At 32.6% G+C, this 26,652-nt stretch overlaps 1 protein-coding gene across 2 annotated transcripts in view; it reads right to left on the minus strand.

Moving 5' to 3' along the window:
- The window catches only part of LOC126884758 (1-phosphatidylinositol 4,5-bisphosphate phosphodiesterase epsilon-1-like), an 890,827-nt gene that overhangs the window by 132,135 nt on the left and 732,040 nt on the right, over positions 1 to 26,652 (minus strand). For both annotated transcript variants that reach the window (XM_050650976.1, XM_050650975.1), the window contains one exon: positions 21,411 to 21,711. In XM_050650976.1, coding sequence (XP_050506933.1) covers positions 21,411 to 21,711 — 301 coding nt within the window. The remainder of the gene's footprint in view (positions 1 to 21,410; positions 21,712 to 26,652) is intronic.

Below are 26,652 nucleotides of genomic sequence, written 5' to 3' on the forward strand. Positions count from 1 at the left end.
AATATTTCCCTTAAGGTGATACAGTAGCGATCAACAGGTAGCCAAAACGCGTTCCAAGATTACGGCTGTAATTTTGAATATTTTTTCGAGATATTTGGCACACGTATTTGTAATATAATAAAGAATGGCGGTACAGAGCCCAATTTGAAAAATATATTAATATGTGGAAATTACTCTATAATTAAATACAATATTAAAAAAACGAGCCTGTACCGCCATTAAGTAGAACAAAAAAATACACTTTCTTCAAATAAACTTTTTATCCGATGCCTAGATTTTGTGTCATTTTGGAACTACTAACGAAATAAAAAATTTTAGTAGTTCCAAAATGACACAAAATCTAAGCATCGGATAAAAAAGTTTATTTGAAGAAAATGTATTTTTTTGTTCTTCTTAATGGCGGTACAGGCTCGTTTTTTTAATATTGTATTTAATTACAGAGTAATTTCCACATAATATATTTTTCAAATTGGGCTCTGTACCGCCATTCTTTATTATATTACGAATACGTATGCCAAATATCTCGAAAAAATATTCAAAATTACAGCCGTAATCTTGGAACGCGTTTTGGCTACCTGTTGATCGCTACTGTTTCCTCTTAAAGTTGTGTGTTAAACATTTTCTTTGATTTATATGAGTTTAAAGTCAATTACAAAATTCTTTTATGACATAGAAATTGAAACAACAAAATAGTATAATTTTCTATTGGGCCCTATAAGTAATGAAAACGTTTTATAAAAAAAGCTCTTTTTTGTACAGGTGTAATTCTTTGTTATATTTTACCTGTATGTATAGGTAATCGAGCAGAAGGTAAATACTGGGTTTTTCTCTAGTGGGGGAAATACTAATTTCAAGGCTTTCTTATAATGGTAGGGGAGCAAAGTATGCTAAATGTGCAGTCACTCGAGCGCTTTGGGGACCTATTGGGTTGTGAAGAGTAGGTCCTAAAACCAAAAAAAGTTAAGTAAAGTTTTCCATTTTAGTGGGCGCTTGCCATTTTTTAATTTAATTTTCCATTTCCGACAATCGTTTTTTCCGATTATAACGCTATCTATCCATAATTCGAAAAAATGTTTCGAATAAAAGTTACTTATTTTTACGTAAGGAATCCAAATCTGCAATAAAAAATGAGGACTCCTATTTAAGATTTTAAAGTAACCCCCCACCCTACCTCCATGGGAAGTTGTGTTTGGTGCCATTCGATATATTTTTCAAAAATATTGAATAAGTGTGTTTTACAGTTTTTCGATCTGATGTTCATTTTGCGAAATATCGCGGGATTCGTATTTAAAATATTAAATTTACCCTTCACCCCTCTCCGTGGGAAGTCGTGTTTGATATCATTCGATAGATTTTTAAAAAATATTGAGCACATACTTTTTAGTTTTTCGATCTGTCATTCATTTCGCGAAATATTCGCTTTTTTCTTGTGAAATTTTGGGACTCAACCATTTCCTTACGCCCGGCTCAAATCGTCAGATTTTTTAAATATACACTCTTTTGTATGTACTTAACTTACCTTATCTTAATCTGACAATTTCGAGTTTTTTTAAGGATAGATTTTTCTTTTCGGGCCCCCCTTAACGAACTCCTCTGTGTTAAGAGCCAATATATGGTAGAGGTACATCTGCAGGGTACCAGGTTTCTCCCCATATGATAATCTGACGCGCTCGAGTAACTGCAAAAATCCCCGCTTGGGCTCCCTTACCATAAAGTTATTGGTTAGTTTGGCTTACAAAATATTTTTAAATTAATCTTTCCACTATCAGAGAAAAAACCCAAAACCTTCTGCTCGATTACATATACCTATAGGCAAGATATCAACAAAAATAGCTAAACACACAAAAAAGAAAGAAATGACACCATCTTTCAGAACAAACAACAACTTAAGCACATATATTAAAAACAAAACAGCCAATAAAAGCACTTGAATAGTGGTGAATAAAAACTTATATGTAGTGACTATTTGGGAGTAATAGTGGATGGCCAAAACAAGAGAAGTGAAGAAGTAACGGAACGAATACTAACAGGCAACAAAACATACTGGAAATATCATACATAGGCTTATGAAGGACAAGAACTTATCCAGAAATACAAAACTGAAAATATACAGTGTTGCAATCAGACCAGTAGTTACGTACGCAGCTGAGACAATGTACCTCACGGAAAAAGATGAAGAAAAGTTGAGAATATTCGAAAGGAAAATCCTCAGACGGATTATGGGCCCGATAAGAATAGACAATGGAGAAATGAGAAGAAGAATTAACCATCAACTAAAAGACATAATGAAGGCAGAAGATATAGTTAGATTTATTAAAGCAAGAGACTGAAATGGCTGGGACACATAGAGAGAAGGAAAAACGACCTACTGATTAAGAAGTTTACCAGATGGAAACCAGGAACTGAAAGTCCAAGAGCAAGGCCCAGAGAGAGATAGGAGGACCAGGTCATTAGAGATATGACATTATTATATCATTAGAGATAGGTCATCATATTCTGGAAGTGAGAAACTGGAGGGAACTATGCACATATTATCGAAATGAGTGGAAGAAAATTGTAACGAAAGCCAAGTCATATAACAAACTTTGACAACATACAAGTGGAATGCAGAATTATTCACTGCAATAAGCGAATCAGAGAGCTCTAACTAAGAGCGGCAAACATTCCACCCGAAATGAAAAGACCTGATGACGATGAAACCAGGAACTGAAAGTCCAAGAGCAAGGCCCAGAGAGAGATAGGAGGACCAGGTCATTAGAGATATGACATTATTATATCATTAGAGATAGGTCATCATATTCTGGAAGTGAGAAACTGGAGGGAACTATGCACATATTATCGAAATGAGTGGAAGAAAATTGTAACGAAAGCCAAGTCATATAACAAACTTTGACAACATACAAGTGGAATGCAGAATTATTCACTGCAATAAGCGAATCAGAGAGCTCTAACTAAGAGCGGCAAACATTCCACCCGAAATGAAAAGACCTGATGACGATGATGTAATGACTGCACAAAAACTTACATCGGTCAAAGTGGTAGAATCTTTAACAAACGTATAACAGAACACAGAAGGGCTTTCAATAATATAATAACAGAACCAAATATAAAACAGTAATCCATTTTGCCACACCTCCTATTAGGCTATTGATTATATTCAAAATAAGATAGCTAAAAGGAACTACAACGTTAACGGGGTTTTATTATTTCATATGGTCAATGAACATCTATATATGAAAAAACCGCGGAGTGCTACCATTTAAAGGGGTGCGTTTTTGAGAAACGGGTGAATTAGTCCCTGGGCACAAGTTACATTAGGGTGAGTTCTATACACTTTTGGTACAAACATATCTACATAAAAATTGTTCCTGGTTAAATTTCCTATCTAAATATCACTGTTTAAGGTCAATGATATTTTTTTTTACAAAAATATATTCAAAAGAAAAAGCACAAAGAAACCCAAAAGAAAGAAATTTTGTTTTTTGTCCCATAACTTTTGTCCACGAGGATATAGGTATAGACATTGCTTTACAGAAAAAAAACCTACATATTTCTTCTTTAAAATGTTGTTTAGTAGAGGTAATTAGGATTTATAGTTTTCGAAATATTATTTTTCAAAGTTCGCCACTCACAGCAGTTTTGGGCAATTTTCCGTGTTATTTCGCAAATATTGTTCTGTAACTTTTTTCTACGTAACTTTAGGTATATGCAATGGTACACGTAATAGGAATAGAAATCAATTACCTTTAAAATGGTCTACTGTATAACGTTGTACGACTTTTTTTTAAAGAGATTATGGTTTTTCAAGCTTTTATACTTTTAACGATTTTTTTTATAATATAATATAAAACTAAAGTAATATTATTATATAACATATTATATATTATATATTATACATTATATATTATATATAATATATTATATATTATATATTATATATTATATATTATATATTATATATTATATATTATATATTATATATTATATATTATATATTATATATTATATATTATAAATTATATATTATATATTATATATTATATAATACCTAATATAAAAGAAATATTATTTTTTACATTTTTTACGATTAATTTTGAAATTTCTCATTATAACTTTTTTCAATATCTTCCTCTGACACCTCAGTTATCTTAGAGTTCCCACAAATAGTACCCATGCACATTTGCACATGCACCCTTTGCAGAATATTGAACCGCAGTTTTTTGTACATCCTTTGGTACATTTACATTCTATTTTTTCAAGCAAAGCTTGTGGTGCAGGAGCTTTGACAGTAAATATTGGAATTAACCCATATTTTGAAGTTTGCCCGGCCGAGTCAAGTGGATCCAGAGTATTACCTATAAAAATAAGATTCAATCATAACACACAATCACATAAAAAAGTTATAATGAGGAATTTAAAAAATAATCCTAAAATCAAAATTCGTTGCAAGTACCTACTTATTGCATTTTGAAAAAGCATATCTTATTTAAAAATAATGCTAGAATTTGTTATAATACACCATTTTAAAGTAAACAGAATATGATTTCTTTTTATTATATATAATATATACCTAAATTTAGAAAAAAAACAGTTAAATGAGAAAGTTAAAAAAATAATCGTAAAAAATATAAATACTCGTTAAAAGTATAAAGTCTTGAAAAAGATAACCTCTTTAAAAGAAGTCGTACAACATTATACAGTAGAACATTGTAAAGGTAATTGATTTCTATTCCTCTTAGCCAAGCCGCACACCAAAGAAACATGAAACGAAAAACATGAAACATGAAACGAAAAACATGTTTCATGAAACTAAAACACTGTTAAACAAATCTCAAAATCCGCCTACCAATGAAACGAGTGTGATTCATGCTCATGACACATTTTTATTTTCGGAGAGTTTCATAAATGGCCGGACGTATATTTGTTTAGCAGTCGTTTATTTCCATGAAACGTAATTTACGTTTCATGTTTCTTTGATGTGCGGTCGGGCTTACATGTACCATTGCATATGCCTAAAGTTACGTAGAAAAAAGTTACAGACCAATATTTGCGAAATAACAAGGAAAATTGCCCAAAATTGCTGTGAGTGGTGAACTTTGAAAAATCATATTTCGAAAACTGTACATCTTAATGACCTCTACCAAACATCATTTTAAAGACAAAATATGTAAGTTTTTTTTTTGTGAAGCAATGTCTATACCTATATCCCCGTGGACAAAAGTTATGGGACAAAAAACAAAATTTCTTTCTTTTGGGTTTCTTTGTGCTTTTTCTTTTGAATATATTTTTGTAAAAAAAAGTATCTTTGACTTTAAAAAGTTATATTTAGATAGGAAATTTAACCAGGAACAATTTTTATGTAGGCGTGTTTGTACCAAAAGTGCATAGAACTCACCCTAATGTAACCTGTGCCCAGGGACTAATTCACCCATTTCTCAAAAACGCACTCCTTTAAATGGTAGCACTCCGCGGTTTTTTCATATATAGAGATTCATTGACCATATGAAATAATAAAACCCTGTTAACGTTGTAGTTCCTTTCTATAGTACATAATCAATAGCCTATATAATGCTTTTATATTGGATAAACGACTTCGTTATTAAATAAAAAGCAAACTAACAAGACATGCTCTTTTAATTTTTTACTTTTTGTTAAAAATTAAAGTACACAACATAGGTATATTCTATCTTTGTTTAAAAAACATTTCAGGTCCACACCCATGCTTTTAACGGTTTGTTGAACTATGTAGTCGATTATTAGCTTACAGCGTGGTCTCTTTCTCTGAGAAGCTCGTCTAATAACGTATCGGATTGGAGTAAACGAGATTAGGGGTAATTCTAGTGAAATCGCGACGTTTCCATCCATTGCCCTTAAATAGGTTATGCCACGCTTAACTTATGTGTACCTAAGCTCTAAGCCGTTGTCTTTGTCTGACTGATGTCACGAATATTAAGTGTGGTGCATAATGGGAAAATGTTGGACTGAAAGACACGAACGACAAAATTTTTTGAGTAAAACTAAACACGAATATTTAATGTGTTTACACAAAAAATTCAACCGTAATGTGTAGATATAAGAAATTACTTGCCCAAGTTCATTTGTATTAAATTTTGCCATTAAAAATAATAATCGATTGTGACTGGCTGGTAATAAATTGGCTGTAAAAGACAATTTTTTGTGTGTCTATTAAATAATATGTATATGTTACAGTTTAAGTTGATTCTCAGTTAGAGTTGACTTTTCCTAGTTCGAGTCAACTCCGGTACCCCGTCAAAATAGCCCCGTCAAAAAAGCTCCGACAAAATAGCCCCGACATAATATCCCGCACACAAAATAGCTCCGACAAAATAGCCTGCAGACAAAATCGCCGCGGAATAATAGCCCGCCGACAAAATAGCCCCGACAAAATAGCCCCGAAAAAAAAGCTCCCTTCAGAATTCATCATGAAATAATACCTTAAAAATACATTTTTTCGGAAATGGTAATTATCCTCTATTCAGATGTTTATCTTAACCACATTAAATAAAAATTGTCTTTTCAGAGAACTCGAGTCCTGCCTTTCCTGCCTCTTGGAAGTTTGAACAATAAAGTTAAGCAAAAATCAATGTTAATTTATGATATAAACATTTTTTTCTGTTTTCGGGCAACAGTAAAATGCATTTTAAATTAAATAAATTAAATACATTCTTCCTTTTAGTCAAATAATTTAAATTAAAAAAAAGTTTTTGGACACCTTGTATAAATAATTATGTAATTGTGTATAAGAGGCTGTTTTAGCCGGGGCTATTTTAGCTGGGGCTGTTTTGACCGGGGCTATTTTGTGTGCGGGCTATTTTGTCGGGGCTATTTTGTGTGCGGGCTATTTTGTCGAGGCTATTTTGTGTTGAGGCTATTTTGACGGGGCTTTTTTGACGGGGCTGTTTTGACCGGGCTATTTTGACGGGTCACGGTCAACTCCAACTGAAACGAGCAGTAAAAGTTGATTTGAAAAATTTAAATCAACTTTTACTAGTTGAAGTTGACTCTTCCCAACCCTTGTTAGTAAAAGTAGATTATACAATTTATACGAGTATAATCTCACGTGGATTTTTGATGAGTGTGCGTCTCTTTGTTTTGACCGTTTCAACTAATTAATAGTCCAGGCTGTAACGTCGCCCCCGTTATGTAAATTATTCTGATTCGATTTTTTTGCACAAACTTACTCAAACAAATACATCCTTATAACAAATACACAGTGTCAGGCGGTAACGCGGTCGAAAAATTGTTTAACCAATTTTTGTTAACCAAATCCACAAAAATAATTCTTATCTACTCTACCTCATATTATGTATAAGTTTTTATTGTGTGAAAATTGTAAATATAGATAGCAGTACATGAAGGGTTTAAAGTGTGCCTGAAGTAATTATGTATTTTAAATGGGATTTACTTTTTTGCACTGTTTTTTAGCACACTTTCATATAATCAAATATCCTTAACTCTCGCCTTGTCATGGTGATGACATGTGAGCAATAAATTACAAAAAAAGTTTTGACAGTTTTGTGGTTTGACAGAAGTTTGAATTTTTAAATGTCAAATTTCTAAAAAATTGTAAAATAGGAATGTCTTCCAGTGACGAAGAGTTGCAGTTTTTTTATTTGTTTTTTTGTAGATAAAATATTGTATGGAACTGTGCGTGAAGTACTTTTTGCGCACTTGGGCGATGTATAGCACTCGGCCAGCCCGTGCTCTAAACATCGCGTGCGTGCGCAAAAAGCATACTTCACGAACTGTTTTATAAATAACTAAGTATTTCACTTCGGACAAATTTTTTTAGAATATTTTGGTCATTCGGAGAAAAAAAAGGTCTCTTGTGATTTTTCTCTAAAATTGATAGTTTTCGAGTTATACGCGATTTAAAATTTGAAAAATGCGAAATGACCATTTTTAAAGCTTAATAACTCGATTAAAAACTATTATTATGAAAGTCAGAAAGTCACCTAATCAAAGTTTAAAGCCCCCCTACAAGATCCTGAAGAAATTTATGTCATTATTTTATTACTAAGCTGTTATTTTTAATTATCAACAATGAGCACTAAAAGCGTATTGAGGCGGCCGTCAATGTGTGAGTGCCAATGTCAATGTGCGAGTAAGATGCTCCATTCCGACCGTCCAATGGTGCATCTCAGTCGCACTCACATTGACAGCCGCCTCAATACGCTCCTAGCGCTCATTGTTAATAATTAAAAATATCAGCTTATTAATACAATAATTACAAATATTTCTTCAGTACCTTGTAGGGGGGTCGTTAAAATTTGATTTGGTGACTTTCTGACTTTCATAATAATAATTTTTAACTGAGTTATTAAGCCTTGAAAATGGTCGTTTTCGCATTTTTCAAATTTTAAATCGCGTATAACTCGAGCACAATAAATTTTACAAAAAAATCACAAAAGACCTCTTTTGCTATGAATGACCCAAATGATGTAAAAAAAATGTCCGAAGTGAATTTTTTTTTGTGTAAAAAAGATTGTTTAAACAATTTTTCGATTACGGTACCACCTGACACCCTGTGGATTCGTTATAAGGACCTCTTTTTGAGTAAGTTTGTGCAAAAGAATCGAACTGGAATAATTTACCTAACGGGGGCGACGATACAGCCTGGACTATAAATATCACGATTTGAACATAATATACAGTAACATTTAATTTCTAGAATCGGTTGTTTGTGTGAATCAACTTTTACTAAATGGCATTGGGAAGAGTATACTTTAACTAGTTGGAGTCTACTTTTACTAGTAAATGTTGAATAAAAATCTTCATTTTATATTTATAATCAACTTTTACTAAAACCAGCCGTTTGAGTCGACTCGAACTAGGAAAAGTCAACTCCAACTGGATAATACACTTGAACTGTAACATATATTTATACTCTTTAGACCCTTCTACCTTCTCGGGTGTAGGTATGATGTGTGTTCTGTTAACAGTGCACAAATCTCTTCCATCGCTTCCTGTCCTGTGCCATAGCCTTAGCTTCGGTCCATGGTACTTTTTTTTGTTAAGAATCCTTGCCATGACTTCGTTCGATATCTCTCTAGGTCTTCCTCTACTTCTTTTCCCCTGCACCTTCGTTTCCCATATTGTTTTAACTGGTACCTCTTTCTGTATTCGTTGTAAATGCTCCCACCAACTTAATTGTCTTTTTTCAACATACTCCACCATTGCCTCGATTTTCAGTTCTTCTTTTATGTAGTTATTTATTACCCTATCCGTTCTAGCGACTTGAACTCAGGTAGATACCTTATCTCTGCTGTCTGTATCTTACTTTCCTGTTTTCTATTTAGTACCCAGGATTTACATCCATATGTAAGTACTGGTCTGTATATAGCCTTAAATACCTATATTCTCTTATGTTTCGATCCTTCTTTCCTGTTAATAATTGTTATTCGTATTGCGTTGTACAATCTATTCACTTTATCAATTCTTTTATTGATCTCAGCTCCCTGTCTACCTGTTTTTTTAATGGCTACTCCCAAGTACTCTTACTGATTGTACCTGTCTAATTTCTGTATCCACTATCTGAACATGTACATCCTCTCTTTCTTTGGCAATTACCATTACCTTCGATTTTTCTTTGTTCATACTTTTTTAAAACTGTGTTCCATGTTTTTACGCTTCTTTGTAACTCGTCTTCAGTCGATGCTTAAATTACTACATCGTCGGCAAATGTTCAATCTGCTATCACAGTGCTTTTCAGATTTCTAAACCCTATGTAAATATAGTGGTCTGACTTTTGTTTTTGTTTCTTTTATTATTTTATTATTTCGTCATCCATTGCCCTTAAACAGGTTATGCCACGCTTAACTTGTGTGTACCTAAGCCGTTGTCTGACTGATGTGACGAATATTAAGTGTGGTGCATAATGGGAAAATGTTTGACTGAAAGCCACGAACGACAAAACTTTTTGTATATAAAGAAACACGAATATTTAATGTGTTTACACAAAAAATTCAACCGAAATGTATAGATATAAAAAATTACTTCCACAAATTTATATTAAATTGTGCCATTAAAAATAATAATCGATAGTAATTGACTGGTGATAAATTGGCTGGAGGTCAATTTTTTGTGTGTATATTTTTTGGGATAAACTAAAGGTTGGGGTATAAAGTTTTAGTGTGTTCAGGTGAATCATAGTCTTTAAAATTTTCTCTAATTATTTTGGAGTTAAAAAGGCATCCAACACAATAAAGTCACGTCAATTTTTGAAGTGATTACTTCTTATTGCTTGGTGTGCCTATATGTTGTTGGGCCCAAATCAATCTCACCCATCACTCTTGCCGTATAATGTCTATTTTTTTTAATTTAGTCTTAACCTTGTTTTTCTGATGAGTTCTGATGGAAAGAATTCAGAGCAATCCATTAGGAACCGCCGTAGGAAGTCTAAGTTTCTGAAGGGCACATAAGTGGGCCCTGTCCCACTATACCATACCAATCTATTAGGAAGTTAACATCAATAGAAAAGAAATCAAGGCAACTACAAACCAATGCAGGAGTCTAAATGGTTTCCTATGAACAACAAGGAAAGATATATTAAATCATGAGTCAAATATTTTAACTAGGTATTTAATTTAGAGGAAGAACAACACAACCTGGAAGACGAAAGAAATGAGGTAAGCGGAACAGACAAGAGGGAAGAGGAACCACCAACAATTCTTGAAGTTATAAAACTAGCCAGAAATACGTCACCCAGAATCTCCCACCTGAACTGTATAAACAAGGAAATATGGACACAGAAATGCCTCCCCAGTGATTGGAATACTTTGCACCATAACAAAAAGTAGGTAGCTTTAAATGCTCTAACCACCTCTAAACAAAGAAGAATTACGCATCTAAATGCAGCATAGAAAATATTCTCCACTAAACTATGTCAGCGTATGGTACCATATTTATATAAAACGAATAATAGGAAAACATAAGGCTGGTTTCAGACATTGTAAATCGACAATTCATCAGATTGTAACCCTAAGACAAATTTTTGAAAAAAAACACTGGAATATGATAAATACTCACCACCAATTTATAGAATATAAGACAGCTTAAGAATCTGTAAATAGAACACAATGGTTTAGAGCAAGGAACGAGCTAAGAGTACTAAACCAGGGGGAATTGTCTGAACTTTCTAAAACAAATATCTAGCCACTAACTGGCTAAAACATGTTAGGATGTTTGAAGCGGTGATTGATAATGAAGCGTGAAGAAGACGATATAACTTTACAGGATATATACCAGGAACCAGATATCGTAAACTACATTCAACATAGGACATCCGAGATGTGATAATGCATGTAATGTAGATGGAACATACTGAAACAGTTACAAAAACCTCCTTGATAAACCCATTGGTCAGAAAAGAAGAGGAAAAGAAACAAAGTTTTTTGATTAAAAGCGAGAATAATAATTATGATTATGGTATTATTGGACTCCTATTTTATCTGAAGTACAGATGAATCCAAATTGCGGCAAAGCAGGCAAGAAAAGGAAAATAAAAAGCAGAAACGGAATACGACAATAGTAGCAATAAGTGAAAAATACTGATATTGAAAAGAGGTAGGTATATCAAAACTATTTGCAAAATGAAACAGAAGAAAAGAACGACATATACAATGAATCTCTACATTTTGTTCTAGTTTTTCTTATATTTTATTCTGATTTTATTGAATATAAATTTAATTTTCTTGTATTTCTTTGTATCTTATATTTGGATCTTAGTACCTTTGGACTCTTATTTGTCTTTTACTTTTTTAATAAATTTATTAGCAACACATATGCTTATAATGTACGAAAAAAAAAATTAACGTTGTTTTAACATACCAAAACTAAAACATGAATTATCATCAATACCTGGATTACTAGAAGCTTCAAACAAGGTGTTTTTTTGCTTAGTTCTCTGGACTAATACACCATTCTCCAAAAATATGATAAAACTGAAGCTCGCTTCGAAAAAGCAATTTTAAATTCAATATTACGTCAAAATAGTAAAGTTTTAGACATTATAGAGCAAATAATCCATTTATTTCTCCCATAAACCATAACATTAGCGGCATACCACACTATATTGTGCGCAATAATTCAAATCCCCATGTCGACGCCAAATTGTCACTGAAAACTTTAATCAGTTTCCAAAACAATAACTAGGTACAGCAAAATCCAACAAAATTAACCAGGTTTAATGAAATAATAAACTAATAATACACTGCTTAATATAATTTATTTCTTCTTCTTCTTATATTTTCTTGAGTTTGTAAACTTGATCAGATCAGTTTTAAGAGTCTAGTATGTTTGTGAAGACTGCCACGTATCTCACCATCTTTTAAAGGGCCTTCGTGGTGGTTTGGTACCTGTTGGTCTTAAATATTGAAATATTCAGATTATATATATACACCGGTATTTAGGCGTCAACGCCCTTCCGGTAGGGATCTATGGGGGAGTGTCCCCGAGCCGCAAGCCCTTATCCCTTGCCGTGTGCTCCCTCATAGGCCGATCAGACGCTCGCGTATTCCAGTCTAAGTTTCAGAATTATATTATAATTTTATACTGACGCGTTAGCCTTTTTTGTTTTTCCTTTGACCTGGCTGGGGCTTGAACTCGCATTCATCGCGGCGAAGTGAAGTGCGGTCAGCCGCTAGTCCCACTGAGCTGTCCGATCGACAATATTCAGAATATTCAGATTAATATCTCACTAATTCACAACAAATCAATAGCAATAATCACAAAGATACTCAACAACATATACAACTCTCGAGAAATACCAATAGAATGGTTGAAGTCTGAGTTTATTCCACTTCCACAAAAAGCTGGAGCCAAACGATGCGAAGAATGTACGATAAGCCTAATGAGTCATCTCCTAAAATTTTTCCTAAAGATAATCCATAAGCAAAGAGAATTTACAAGCTATGTGAAAGACAAATCTCCACCCATCAGTTCGGGTTCATAAATGCTGTTAATACGAGAGAGGCTTTGTTCTCAATATAAGTCTTCTTCCAGAGATGCAAAGACGTCAATTACGACATATACGCATGTCGGGTTGAGTATGAGAAAGCATTTAATCGAGTACAGCACGCCAGGATGATGCAAATACTAAAAGAACGAGGAATTAACAACCAAGATCTGAAAATAATTAGAAACCTTTACTGGAATCACACTGCAAACCTCAGAGTTGTAGGTGAACACACCAAATATGTAAAAAACATGCATGGAATGAGACAAGGCTGTATTATGTCTTCTCTAATCCTCAGACTCTACTCTGAAAAAATATTTGTCGAAGCTTTGCACGAAACTGAAAAAGGTATTCTACTAAACGGGTACCGGCTAAATAACATCAGCCGACCTAACAACCTAGAAGACCTACAAGTCCTTATGAACAAAATCTCCTGTAACAGTCAACGATATGGACTTAATATAAACGTAATGAAGATAAAGCTCATGAAAATTAACAAGAAAAAATAACAGAAGGCCAACTATCTTGGTACATAATAAAAATAATGAATCTACAACTATTCGACTTCAACCGGATGTGGGTCATCTTCAAGAGCCACAAACTCTCTCTTGGCATAAAGCTACAAATGTTGCGATGTTATCTCTTCACTGTCCTTTTTTATGGTATTGAATCATGGACCTTAAACGAAGATATGTTCAGAAACTTTTGAGATGTGACTATGTCGAAAAGTTCTTAAAACCTCGTGGACTGGCCGGGTCACAAATGAGGATGTGCTCGGAAGAGTGGACAAGAGCAGAGATGTATTGACTATATTAGAAAAAAAACAACATCCTTATAAAAGGAAAACTTGAAAGAAAACCAATTATACAAATAAGAGGGAAAGCAATAAAAAAACAAAAACAACTAGAAATCTTTTTATCATAATCGATGAACTAAAACTCTTTACAAACCATATGAATAGCGTCTGTGAGAAGGCAGCGAAAGTCATGCATTGCATTGCAAGCCTAGCACAAAGGGAGTATAGAATTCCGTTTCAGCATATGCGCACCTGAGTGCGATACTTGCCTCAATTGTAGGGTACGATGCAAGTGTATGGGCACACAGACTAACAAAATAATAAACATATCGAAAACTAAATAAAGCACAAAGAGGTTTCCTTGTTAGAATGAGAGGAGCCTTCAGTACTACAGCAACACCAGCTTTAGCTGTCTTGACTGGTGTAATGCCCATGCACTTGGAAGCACAAAAGCGCGCATGAAGATACTGGCAAAGAAAAGAAAATTATGAAAAAATAATACAATTAATGGGAATAGAAATAAGAACAAAAAGAGAATAAAAAAAATCATCATCATCATCATCCAGCTTTCTGCATCCAAAGTTGAACATAGGCCTCCCCCAACCTCTTCCAGTTTTGTTGATTTTGGGCTTTCTGCCACCAATTCCCAGCAATCCTTTTGATATCGTCGGTCCATCGTGTAGGTGGTCTACCTCTACTTCTTCTGTCTGTCTTGGTTTCTGAGAAGAAATAATAAATAGAAAATGGCAAAACGAATGGGATAATTCCCCTAAAGCAAGACGTCTTTATAATTTTATTCCAAATTTAAATAATATACCAAATTAATTTAATCCAAAAAAAAAGGAATAATGCATTTTCTTACAGGGCACGGTCCGTACCCTACATAACTGCATATATTTAATTTAAAAGATAATGAATATTGTGAATGTGGAGAAATAGGCACACCAGAACACATATATATTATTTAATTGCGAAAGCCAAACAAATACACAAGAATTACAAAGAATGAGAAGAGACCTTGTTGGCATAAATATAGAAAATATAATACAAAATGAAGAATTATTTAATACACTAAATAATTTAGCGGACATAATATCAAAAAAACAATTAGCATTATATAATATTAGACGAAGAAGAAATTAAGTAAAACTCCAACCTCTATGAATTTGAATAAGAAATTATAAAATAAAAAATTAAAATTACATATAAAAATATAGAATAAAATAATGGAATAATTAATTAAATATTTATATAATAAAACATTAATAACAAATATAAAATAAAATAAATCAAAAATTTATTAATCAAACAAACTAAAAACCTGAAATTTTAAAACTCAATGGATATTTTCGGCTTAAAATGACATCACAAGATACTGCCATAATTTACGATGAAGAAGATAGGTAAGATGAGAATGGAACCAGCATGCTAAGATAATAGATATTTCTTCTTGGTATGCCTATCCGTGGCGAATGTTGGCAGTCATTGCAGCAATATTTATCTTATCTGCAGCAGCGCGGAAAAGCTGCACAGATGTTGTGTTAAAGCAGATTCTGAGGTTCTTTAACCAGGATGTTCTTCTTCTTCCTGGACTTCACTTTCAAAATATTTTTCCTTGCAGGAATGCTTGTAGAGGGACATATCTGGATTTATTTCGCGTTATGTGTCCGAAGTATTAAAACTTTCGTGATTTGATGGTAGTCAATTTTATTTATTTATTTATTTATTTATTTATTTATTTGTTTATTTATTTATTTATTTATTTATTTATTTATTTATTTATTTATTTATTTATTTATTTATTTATTTACATATTTATTTATTTATTTATTTATAGTACTATACAAATGACCTGGCCTCTTGTGACTAATCCAGGTCGTTTCCTGATGGGATTACAGTGGTTTATTTAATAATTATTACTTTAAAAAATTTCTATTTGACTAATTAACAATAGCCCTAATCTACTACTAATTCTGAAAACTACAAATTATAAACAATTCTAATAAACCATTAATAAAAGTTCTAATAAGCAAAATATAATTATGAATTTTTTTTCTATTTTAAATATTAATTTTTTTTTTCGTGAACATATTATAATTTTTATAAAAGTGCTCCCAGTTCTCTCTCTCTCAGATTAGAAATGCCAGCACTATTCATCTAAAAATAGTCAAGAATAATTTCAAGTGCAGGTCTATTCGATTTGTATGATATTCCCAATGGTAATTCGGTGAGCCTCAGTGGCGTAGCGTGAGTGTCTGCTGCCCGGGGCGGAGGACAATTTTGCCGCCCTCTTATTTAGGTATTTTAATTTAATGTATACTTTACATTACATACATTAACTATAGATAACTTTTCGGTGAGAATAGTTACCAATATTTTGCATTATACAGGTTAGATTTTAAATAAAAAAGTTTATCTAAATTTTACAATCACGTTTATTAATTCTCTGTCAATATTATCTGCAAAGCATTTACACTTTCTGAGCGCACAATCTTATGTCAGTCCCCTTGTTTTTAAATATTTTTGTGCATCATTCACTTCATGTAGCACCGGTTGCCACAGGCCCAAAAAAAAGGAAAATTACTGCATCGAAACTAGTAAACCACCTGCATCTCTGTCCTAGTGTTTAAGCTTTCACCTGCCTCTGTCAGTTTTTCCAAAGTGACGAAAATGTCTTTGTAATCATGCCATGTCACATTTAGGGCATCGTCTCTTGCACTCCTCCGCGTGTCTTGAACACTTTTCAAGAAGATTTTGCCTGTCGCTGCTATCTGAAATTCCGAACGATGTGTCGATGAGGAAAAAAAAAAGAATAGCAACGTTCTAAAGTGCCGAAAAAAGTTACTGGATCCACCTCAACTGGGGCAGCGTGTAAACAAACCAGATTTAACGAATGCTTTGAGCAAGGTACGAATTCAGCTTTAGGGTTTATTTCTTGAATTCTTTGCTGAACTCCTGAATACTTTCCAGCCATAACAGCAGCATTATCATATGCTTGGCCTCTACAGTTGCTTATATCTAGGCCATCAGCTTGAATCGTGTCCAAAATCATCTTTGAAATTCCTTCAGCAGTTTTGTCTTTAGTTTCAATAAAATCTATAAAAGATTCCATTACTTTTACTTCCTGATTTTCAATTACTACGTATCTTAATACCTGACTTGTTTGATCTTTATGAGAAATATCTGGAGTGCTGTAGTACCTCGAGTAACCTTTTTTTATTTGTCTGATGATATGTTGGCGAACATTATTTTCCAAAATGGCAATAAATTCGTTTTGTATTTGTGGTGACATATAAGTGATTGACATTTTGCTACACATTTTAGAACTTACAAGATGTTCACGAAGTACAGGATCGTATTTTGCAATTAAATTAACCAATTCTAAAAAGTTTTTTCTATTGGCACTGGTGTCTTTTTCTATATGTCCACGTAAAGCCAAATTTTGTTTGGCAAGAAATCTTATAATATCAAACATTCTGGATCAGAATTTCTTGCCATTTCTTTATTTCTTTTACCATGTCTTGCTCTTTTTTGTCAATAGTCCGTCCTTTTTGTCTGCTCTCCAACTCCTTCCATTTGCAATAATTTTGGATGTGTAGTGCACTTGATTCATGACTTGAAACCTTAGGATTTAATTTCCACCAAGTAAAATCCATCAGTTGAGCAAAATTTAGATCCATTCAGTGTATTTACGTTCTTAAATAAACGACAACAAAAGCAAAATAATGATGCTTTAGATGGAGAATAAGCCATCCAAGTACGTAAAACTTTTTCGCCGTTAATCAATGTACGGTAAAACCATTCCTTAGTAAGCCGTGTTGTATCTGCTTTTGATTTTAAAGATTCCGAGCTCCATTCAATCGGTCCGAATTTATAGTTGCGATAAAAATATAAAATGGTTCAAATATTTACAAAATATTTTTATTATTTATTATTAAATTTGGCCGCCCCCTAAAAAGTGCCGCCCGGGGCGGACCGCCTCTGCTGCCCCCACTACGCTACGCCACTGGTGAGCCTAAGACCCTTAGGGCTGGTTTCACCAACAACAAATAAATCAATATTCGTCGAATAAAATTTATTAGACGTTTAAGTTTTATCGAAGACACAAAAGAAATAATCTATAAAGCAGCAATTAGACCTATATTGACATACACGGAGGAGATAAGACCTGACATATCTAAAACGAGACGACTACTAGATACAACAGAGATGAAAATACTTCGACGAATATCAGGGAAAAGTCTGTTGGATAGGGAGAGAAGCGAAAACATAAGAAGATCATGCAATATAGAAGACATAAATGGATGGGTGACAAAACGGAAACAGGAGTGGAACGAACACATTAGTAGATTGGCAGATGATAGGATAGTACGAATAACACGAGAAATGAATGAGGCTAATATTGAAGAAGAAACAGGCTTTAAAGCAGGGGTGGGCAAACATCTTTTAGTAAGGGCCACAAAATATTTTTGGTCTATTACCAACGGCCGCAATATTTGTTACCTTAAAATGTTCGAATTTTTAGGTTTTTACTAATTTTTTTAAAGGGGGAGGGGCCATGGTTTGAAATCAAGCACCTTTTCTTGAATTTTGTTTGAAATTATTATGATAGAATTATTTTATTTTTAAATAAAATAAAATAATTTATTTAGATAGAAGATTATTCAAAAAAAAAATCAAGATCAAATATTGAAAAATAAGCCAAATTGCAAATTTTTACAGGCAGCCCCAAAAAATTGATTTTGCAGTAGAACTCATCAATGGATCATATGAAACAAAAAATTCAAAAATATTTTATTAGTTTATGAGTTTCTCGAGTTAACGCTGTTGAGTTTTTGGAGTTTTTTAATTTTATCGATTTTTGAGTTTTTGATAGGTATCACTCAAAATACAAGTCAAAATAACGAATTTTTGTAAAAAATGGTGAAAATCAACATATTTATTATTGTTAACCAAAACATATCTCGGCAGAGTTACCTCACGAAATGTCTAAAGAAAATCTATGAAAAATTTCAGGTGGATCTGTCAAGTAGGTAATTTTTGAGTTAAAATGTCCACCGCCTTTGAAAAAAGCAGTTTTGAGAAAAACGCGTTTGGTTTGAAAACTTTTATTTCAATTTGTTTTTTGTCTATCAAACCGTAAAGTGATGCACGCCGGAATAAGTTTTTGAATCGCAGAGTAATTTACAAAAGAGACGGGAACAGCTGTTGAACGTATCTCACTACGCTCAAGCCACTAAAAAGCAAGTCGAAGGTAGGGATATTAAACATTCTTTACTTCCGGTAATTTTACTCCGGTCACAGTATATAGAGGTTCCACAGTAAAACCACTCCTCTGTCGGCGCTTTGATCTCAAGAAGTAATACCGGCAGTACGGAATTGGTAATTCACCAGTGGTGGATGCGGGTTTTCCTCGTTAAAACCCGTACGTTTCTATGCGACTAGCAATGCGAGAGTGGGGCAAAACCGACTAAGAACATTGCGCGGTCGCCATGCGCGACTACATATTTTACTTCCAATTTTTCGGAGAGTGGTTCTACTGTCCCTCTTTATACTGTGATCCGGTCAAGTTGAAAATTTTAGAGAGTATTCTTGAAGTTTATTTATTTATTTATTTATGTACTTTCATTTAAAATAATAAAAATATCAAAAATTTCAAATTTTTCAAACCGAACCCCTCCCCCTTAAACAGAATTCGCACTTAATTAAGCGTTGTATTTCCCTTAAATATTATCCTATCTATATATTTATTTATCTTTATTTTATCTATGAACCTATTTCTTTTTTCCCTAATATTGTTCTGAAGCTATTTCCTTGTGACATCTTATGCAATTTACTATTTTATTTGGGAATAAGCCACAATTTAAGTTTGAAATTAAATTTATTTGACGTTTCGATTTCCACTTCGGAAATCGTTATCAAAATACAAAACATTAATAAATTAAGCATTTACTTAATTAGTTTAATTTATTAATGTTTTGTATTTTGATAACGATATCCGAAGTGGAAATGGAAACCTAAAATAAATTTAATTTCAAACTTAAATTGTGGCTTATTTCCAAATAAAATAGTAAATTCTATTTTCACATTGCTATTAGTTACTTAAATATTTGAAGGGAAATTCCGTGCTTAAATAGATGTAAACACGCATCATACGTAATATGAAACACGCGTCATTTAAATCAAAATAAACAAAGTTATAAATTTGAAAAATCTTATATTCCCTTCATTGTTTTTGTTTTCTTTGAAAGAATTAAATAATATAAAAATATGCACGATGATTTAATCCTATTGAACGAATAATTAACAATATTAGTTATAATTGAAATGACGTTGGCGTTGACTACTTGCAAAACATTTTTGCACAATACCTGCTCATGGATTAAGCAGTGAAAAATAATAACTGATGTTCTGAAAATTGTTCATGGACGTAATAAGTTTTCTCAACATTACAATATTTGCTCCTCTTAAATTTGGTGCTCTGCGAGTTGTTACACTTATTAGGTGGTTACAGCGTTAATTTAAAATTTTCCAAACAGTTCCAGACTACTTCAAAAATATCGTTTCCATTTGTTGAAATTTCGTGGATTTCATTCAGGGAGCCGACAAAACTCTGCCGGAAACCCAAATAATTGCCCGCGTTATGTTGAAAATTTTGCGGAAAAATCACCCGCTGCGAAAGTGTTAATTAATGGCTTCATTATCTATATTTATTTATTAATATTAGCAATAATTAAAAAAAATCTTTAAATGAAAATAATTCACTTCTTTTCCGCGGGCCGCAAAAAATGTATAAAGGGCCGCATGCGGCCCGAGGGCCGCACTTTGCCCACCCCTGCTTTAAAGCCTACATACACGAAGGAAGAAGAAGAAGTACATTACCATAGGGGTTTCAGTCTTAAGTTTTCAGGAATTTTCTTCGCAATATCGGACATCCTGTACAGGAACTTACCTGCTTTTATAGTACAATAAATTAGCGCAAACTAAAATATACCTGCTGTGGTTAGTGGTGAACTAATATTCCGAAAACAAAGATTGAATTATTCAAAGCCACTCAGGGAAGTTAATCTGCCGTCTCTGACTCTTACTCTGACTATTAATGAAAATCCGAGTAGGCTTCCTTCCTAAATTTTCCAAGGATAATGGATGTTAACGGTACGCGGTTTATTTGAGATATATTCTTATTAACTATTCCGAGTCAACGGGAACTCGAAATGATTTTATATGAATCCGGTATTGTGAAAAGTTACAGAATTTACAGTTAGAAAATCAGAGAGAAAATTACAATAAGTAGCATTTCAGAACGGTTTTGTTGAAGTATTTTTGGTAATAATCGTTGGGCTGAAAAGTTCGTAGGCTAACATAGAACGAATTTTCTTTTTGATAAAATTTGATTTTATTATTCAATATAGTTACCTTCGAAGGCGATACAACGATTATAGCAACTTTTCAATCCCATTTTACGCGAGTGAAACAGTGATAAGTGTTAAGCTTTAGATATTCTCTGTATAACATAACTACCTCTTTCAATTTCTTTGAACCTCACTTTCTAATACTGCCCACAATTCTGAAATGATTTTAATAATTTCACGTATGTTGAAGACAAAACAAAGACAAAATTATTGCACTCTCACCTACCACTTGTCTCTGCTGATGATGTTGGTCCCTATGTCCTTGTGCGGCCTTGGGCGACTTCCCAGCGGGCGGAAGATGATCTCCGGGCGGCCCCACTCCGCCCGCCTCGGCTGCTGCGAGGATCTCCCGCAGCTCCCTGAGGAAGGCGCCGAAGAAGGGCACCACCGGGCACTCGGGCATGGCGAGCGCCCTACTTAAGGCACGGTCGTATTCTGCGGAAAGGAGCGCCGCCGACAGGAAGTCCAGCACCGGCAACGTTTCCTTTTCGGTGATGGATAGCCAGAACGGCTTGAGTTTGTTGGATCTGCAACAAAAAAAAAAAAAACAAATTAAAAAAATGAGCATACTGCAAGGATATAGTTAATTTAGACCGATTAAAAATAACAGTTACCCCTACAATGTAAAAACAATAGAATTTGTAATTTTCTTGTATTTTTGCACTAATAATTGCATATTTTTTTATATTGTATATTGTATATTGTATATTGTATATTGTATATTGTATATTGTATATTGTATATTGTATATTGTATATTGTATATTGTATATTGTATATTGTATATTGTATATTGTATATTGTATATTGTATATTGTATATTTTATATTGTATATTGTATATTGTATATTGTATATTGTATATTGTACCATAACAAATGTAAAAAAAACATATTTTTGCTTGTTTTTGACAGCGCTTCAAATATTGAAACTTTCATAAAAACAAAAACTTTCTCAGAAGAACGGACCATTTAAGTCAAAACTTTTTTTCCTAAAATTCAAAATAGTCGCAAATTCCTGTAAAATACTATAGAGCATTTCTTGGTATTTAATGACAGCAGAGACCTGGCATAATATTAGGGGAGTGCATATAGATTTTCACTTAGGAAAAAATCAAACAAGATGGAACTTTTTGTAATTTCATTAAGAAATGTTTAATAAACAAAATATCAAAAAGTTCTACTCGAGAAGTGGGTGCTTCATTTTTTATTAAACGAATGAACCGCAAAATTAGATGTTTTTTTAAATAACTCCGAAAATATAAACTTTGGAAAAAAAACTGATTTAACCATTAAACAATTCAGAAAAATTTACAAAAAAAACCTTATTAAAGATTTTTCTAAAATTAAATCTGTAGCTTCTATAATTTTTTATTTATAACGCTAAAGTCACCCTTCTCACAAACATTGGCGCACTTTAAACTAGCGTTCGGAGAAGGACACAATTGAGTTATTTTAATGTAATTCTTTAACTAATGGATCAACTGAAATTTTAAAAATTGGACATGAAAGAAGAATAACTAAGCCATCTTATGGTTATAATAAAAAAAAATAAAATGTATGGGCATAAGTACGGTGTGGGCGGGAAATAAGACTTAAAAATGAATTTTGTTTAAAAATGATTTAAAAATGTGTAACTAATACAATTCTTCTTATAAAACTCTCAATTTTGCATAAATTACCTTTTAAACATTTTACTAAACGATGTTCTATTAAAAAAAGAATCTCAAAAATTCAATTCAAACGATACGACGTCTCAAATAATGTAATTTTTGAAAACTTCGTAGTTTTACAGAATCACCAACAATTTAAGACGGTATTACTCAAGTTTGAACAGATTTATTACAATTTTATATATGCTTTTTTAAAGCTTCGGATGTAGTCTTTATAACGCACTAAATTATTTTATTTTAAAAATGAAATAAACTATTTCTTTTTGAGAAAATTAAGAAAGATAACAAAAATGTAATACAAAAACCGAACATTACCAGCTAAAAAAATGGTTATACAAAGTGATCAAAACTTTTTTCTGTAAAACTTACCTAAAATACATTTAATAATAAGCTTCAACAATAATAAATTAATGTTCAACAAAAAAAATTTAGCTCATAGAGTATGTCTGCAGAACTTTTTTATTATCAGTTTTACGAAAATTTATAAAATACTCTCCATCGTATATACTCTAAGATGCAACCATCAAATATCAAATTTTATTAATTTTATACGAGGTACGACAAAAACATGAATTTCACCCAAGAGTAATGTTCCTTTATAATTCACAATATCGAAAATTGTTATTAAGAAAAGTTATTTCTAATTAAAAAATATGTATTTAATAATATATTTTAATAAATATACCAATTACATAGAAGTGGTTTGTACTTCATGTTAGAGTTTTTAACTATATAATATACAGCCAACCTAGGGAAATACCCCTTTTTAGTTTAAAAAATATGTTTCAGTTTTTAATTACACCCTTTTAATTAAAATATTGTGAATAATAAAGGCATTTCACTCTTAAGAAAAATTCATATTTTTTACATACCTCGAATAAAATTGAAAAAGTTTGATATCTTATGGTTGTATCTTAGATTATAGACCAGGTAGAGCATTTTATGAAGAATAACTTTTTTCGTAAAATTGATAATAAAAAAGTTTCCCATGTATTTCCTAGCTACGCAGACATACTGTATAAGAGCTTCTGTATAAGAATTTTCAAATTGTAATGCCATATTCGGATTCAGCATAATCAAAAACAAAATAGAAACATATGTGATCAAAGTAAAATGATGATTTATTATTATTTATAAATTTATTTATATTTGTATATATTTATTTATGTTTATTTACTTTTAAATTATTTATACAAAACCATTGTTATTGTTTAAACAATTAATAAACAATTAACGGCCAAATCTGCAAGTAGAACTTTTCACTTTAACATGTATATAAACTAACAAAAAAAGTTTTAGAAAAATATAAGCTTGTTTGAATTTTTCCGAAACAATGCATGTTTTCGTTTTAATTGCACTCCTCTATATATATCCTACCACTAATATCGATTCATTAGGAATTCACCCTTCTCATTGCTCATCCGAGCTTGAAACCCACAATGACGGATTTTGAGTATAGGTTTATATAATATTCTAGGTTATTAAAAGCCTTAGTAATAAAGTGAATGTATTATTAAATTAATTAATTCAAAACTTGGAAACACCGTTAAAAAAAGCATTAAAGCCCAAAATACATTGCCCCGAGAATGTCCTCTTTATTGTTACAATTAAGAGAATAATGTCTACTTTAATTTTTTTGGAACTTATTTTCACAACCCACATATACTACCCCAGCAGCTCATTTCACTCTGCCACAATAGTCCAGGCTGTATGCTGGCCCCCCTTATGTAAATTATTTCGATTCGTTTTTTTTGCACAAACTTATTAAAAAATGGATCCATATTATAACAAATTCACAGGGTGCCAGGAAGTACCATGGTCGGAAAATTTAGTAAACAATTTTTTTAAACATTTTAAAAAATCAATTTTTTCACTTCGGACAATTTTTTTAGATTATTTGGGTCATTATGAGCAAAAAAGGTGTTTTGTGATTTTTCTCTAAAATTAATTGCTGTCGAGTTATATGCCATTTAAAATTAAAAAATCGCGAAAATGGCTATTTTCAAGGCTTAAGGTGATACAGTAGCGATCAACAGGTAGCAAAAACGCGTTCCAAGATTGCGGCTGTAATTTTGAATATTTTTTAGAGATATTTGGCATACGTATTCGTAATATAATAAAGGATGGCGGTACAGAGCCCAATTTGAAAAATATATTAATATGTGGAAATTACCCTGTAATTAAATAAAATTTAAAAACGAGCCTGTACCGCCATTAAGAAGAACAAAAAATACACTTTCTTCAAATAAACTTTTTTATCCGATGCCTAGATTTTGTGTCATTTTGGAACTACTAAAATTTTTGATTTACTTAGTAGTTCCAAAATGACACAAAATCGGATAAAAAAATTTATTAGAAGAAAGTGTATTTTTTTGTTCTTCTTAATGGCGGTACAGGCTCGTTTTTTTAATATTGTATTTAATTACAGAATAATTTCCACATATTAATGTATTTTTCAAATTGGGCTCTGTACCGCCATTCTTTATGATATTACGAATACGTGTGCCAAATATCTTGAAAAAATATTCAAAATTACAGCCGCAATCTTGGAAGGCGTTTTCGCTACCTGTTGATCGCTACTGTTTCCTCTTAAAAACCCAGTTCAAAATTATTATTATGAAATTCAGAAAGTGACCAGATCAAAGATTAAAACCTCCCTGAAAAATCCTGAAAAAATTTATGTAGTTATTTTATTACTAAGCTGTTATTTTTAATTATTAACAATGAGCACTAAACGCGTATTAGGCGACCGTCAATGGTGAGTGCGGAAAAGATGCACCATTCCGACCGTCCAGTGGTGCATCTCACTCGCACTAACATTGTCCTACCAATAAGATATATATTAGGAGAGGTATTCGACAGGGAGATACCATGTCGCCTAATTTGTTCATTGCTGTACTTGAACATGCTTTGAAAAAACTGGAATGGGAAAATAAAGGAATAAATATCGATGGTGAGATGCTTAGTCATCTACGATTCGCAGATGATATTGTTCTGATTTCAGATCACCTAAAAACTGCCAATGATATGTTGAATGAACTCTGCGATGCAGCACGTAAGGTAGGTCTAAATATTAATTACCAAAACACCAGCATGATGACGAATTTAGTTCCGAGCCATCCTTTAAAGGTAGAAGACGTCGAAATTGAAGTTGTTGACAGCTACATATACGTTGGACATACGGTAAAAATTAGCAGAGACAATTAAACTGGTGAACTGCTAAGAAGAATAACTCTGGGATGGGCAGCATACGGAAGACTACGTGATATTTTTAAAGGAGATATACCTATCAGCTTAAAAAGAAGAGCCTTTAATCAATGTGTCCTGCCTGTTCTTACATATGGCGCAGAGACACTTACCCCACCAAAAACATTTGCACGAAAACTACAAGTGACGCAACGTAGAATGGAAAGTTCATTGTTGGGCATAACGTTAAGAGATAGAGTAGAAGACATTATAAAACACATAACTCAAATTAAATGGAAGTGGGCAGGACACGTCGCGAGAATGAGAGGTGATAGGTGGACCAAAAAAATCTTGGAGTGGAGACCGGGAGCCGATAGACGAAACCCGGGAAGACCACCCACAAGACATAAAGAGGCTTTGTACCAAATGGATTGCAGCAGCGCAGGATAGATGTGAATGGAAGTTTTTCGAGGAGGCCTATGTTCAGCAGTGGATGACTATGGGTTGATGATGATGATGATGATGACAAGGTATTATTTTTTTTTTGTAAACTTTTAATCCTTTTTGGTAAACATGATCTCTTACTTTTGTAATACCGCAAGAGATCGCAGT

This window comes from Diabrotica virgifera, chromosome 5 (assembly GCF_917563875.1).
Source record: "Diabrotica virgifera virgifera chromosome 5, PGI_DIABVI_V3a".
Lineage (NCBI taxonomy): Eukaryota > Metazoa > Arthropoda > Insecta > Coleoptera > Chrysomelidae > Diabrotica > Diabrotica virgifera.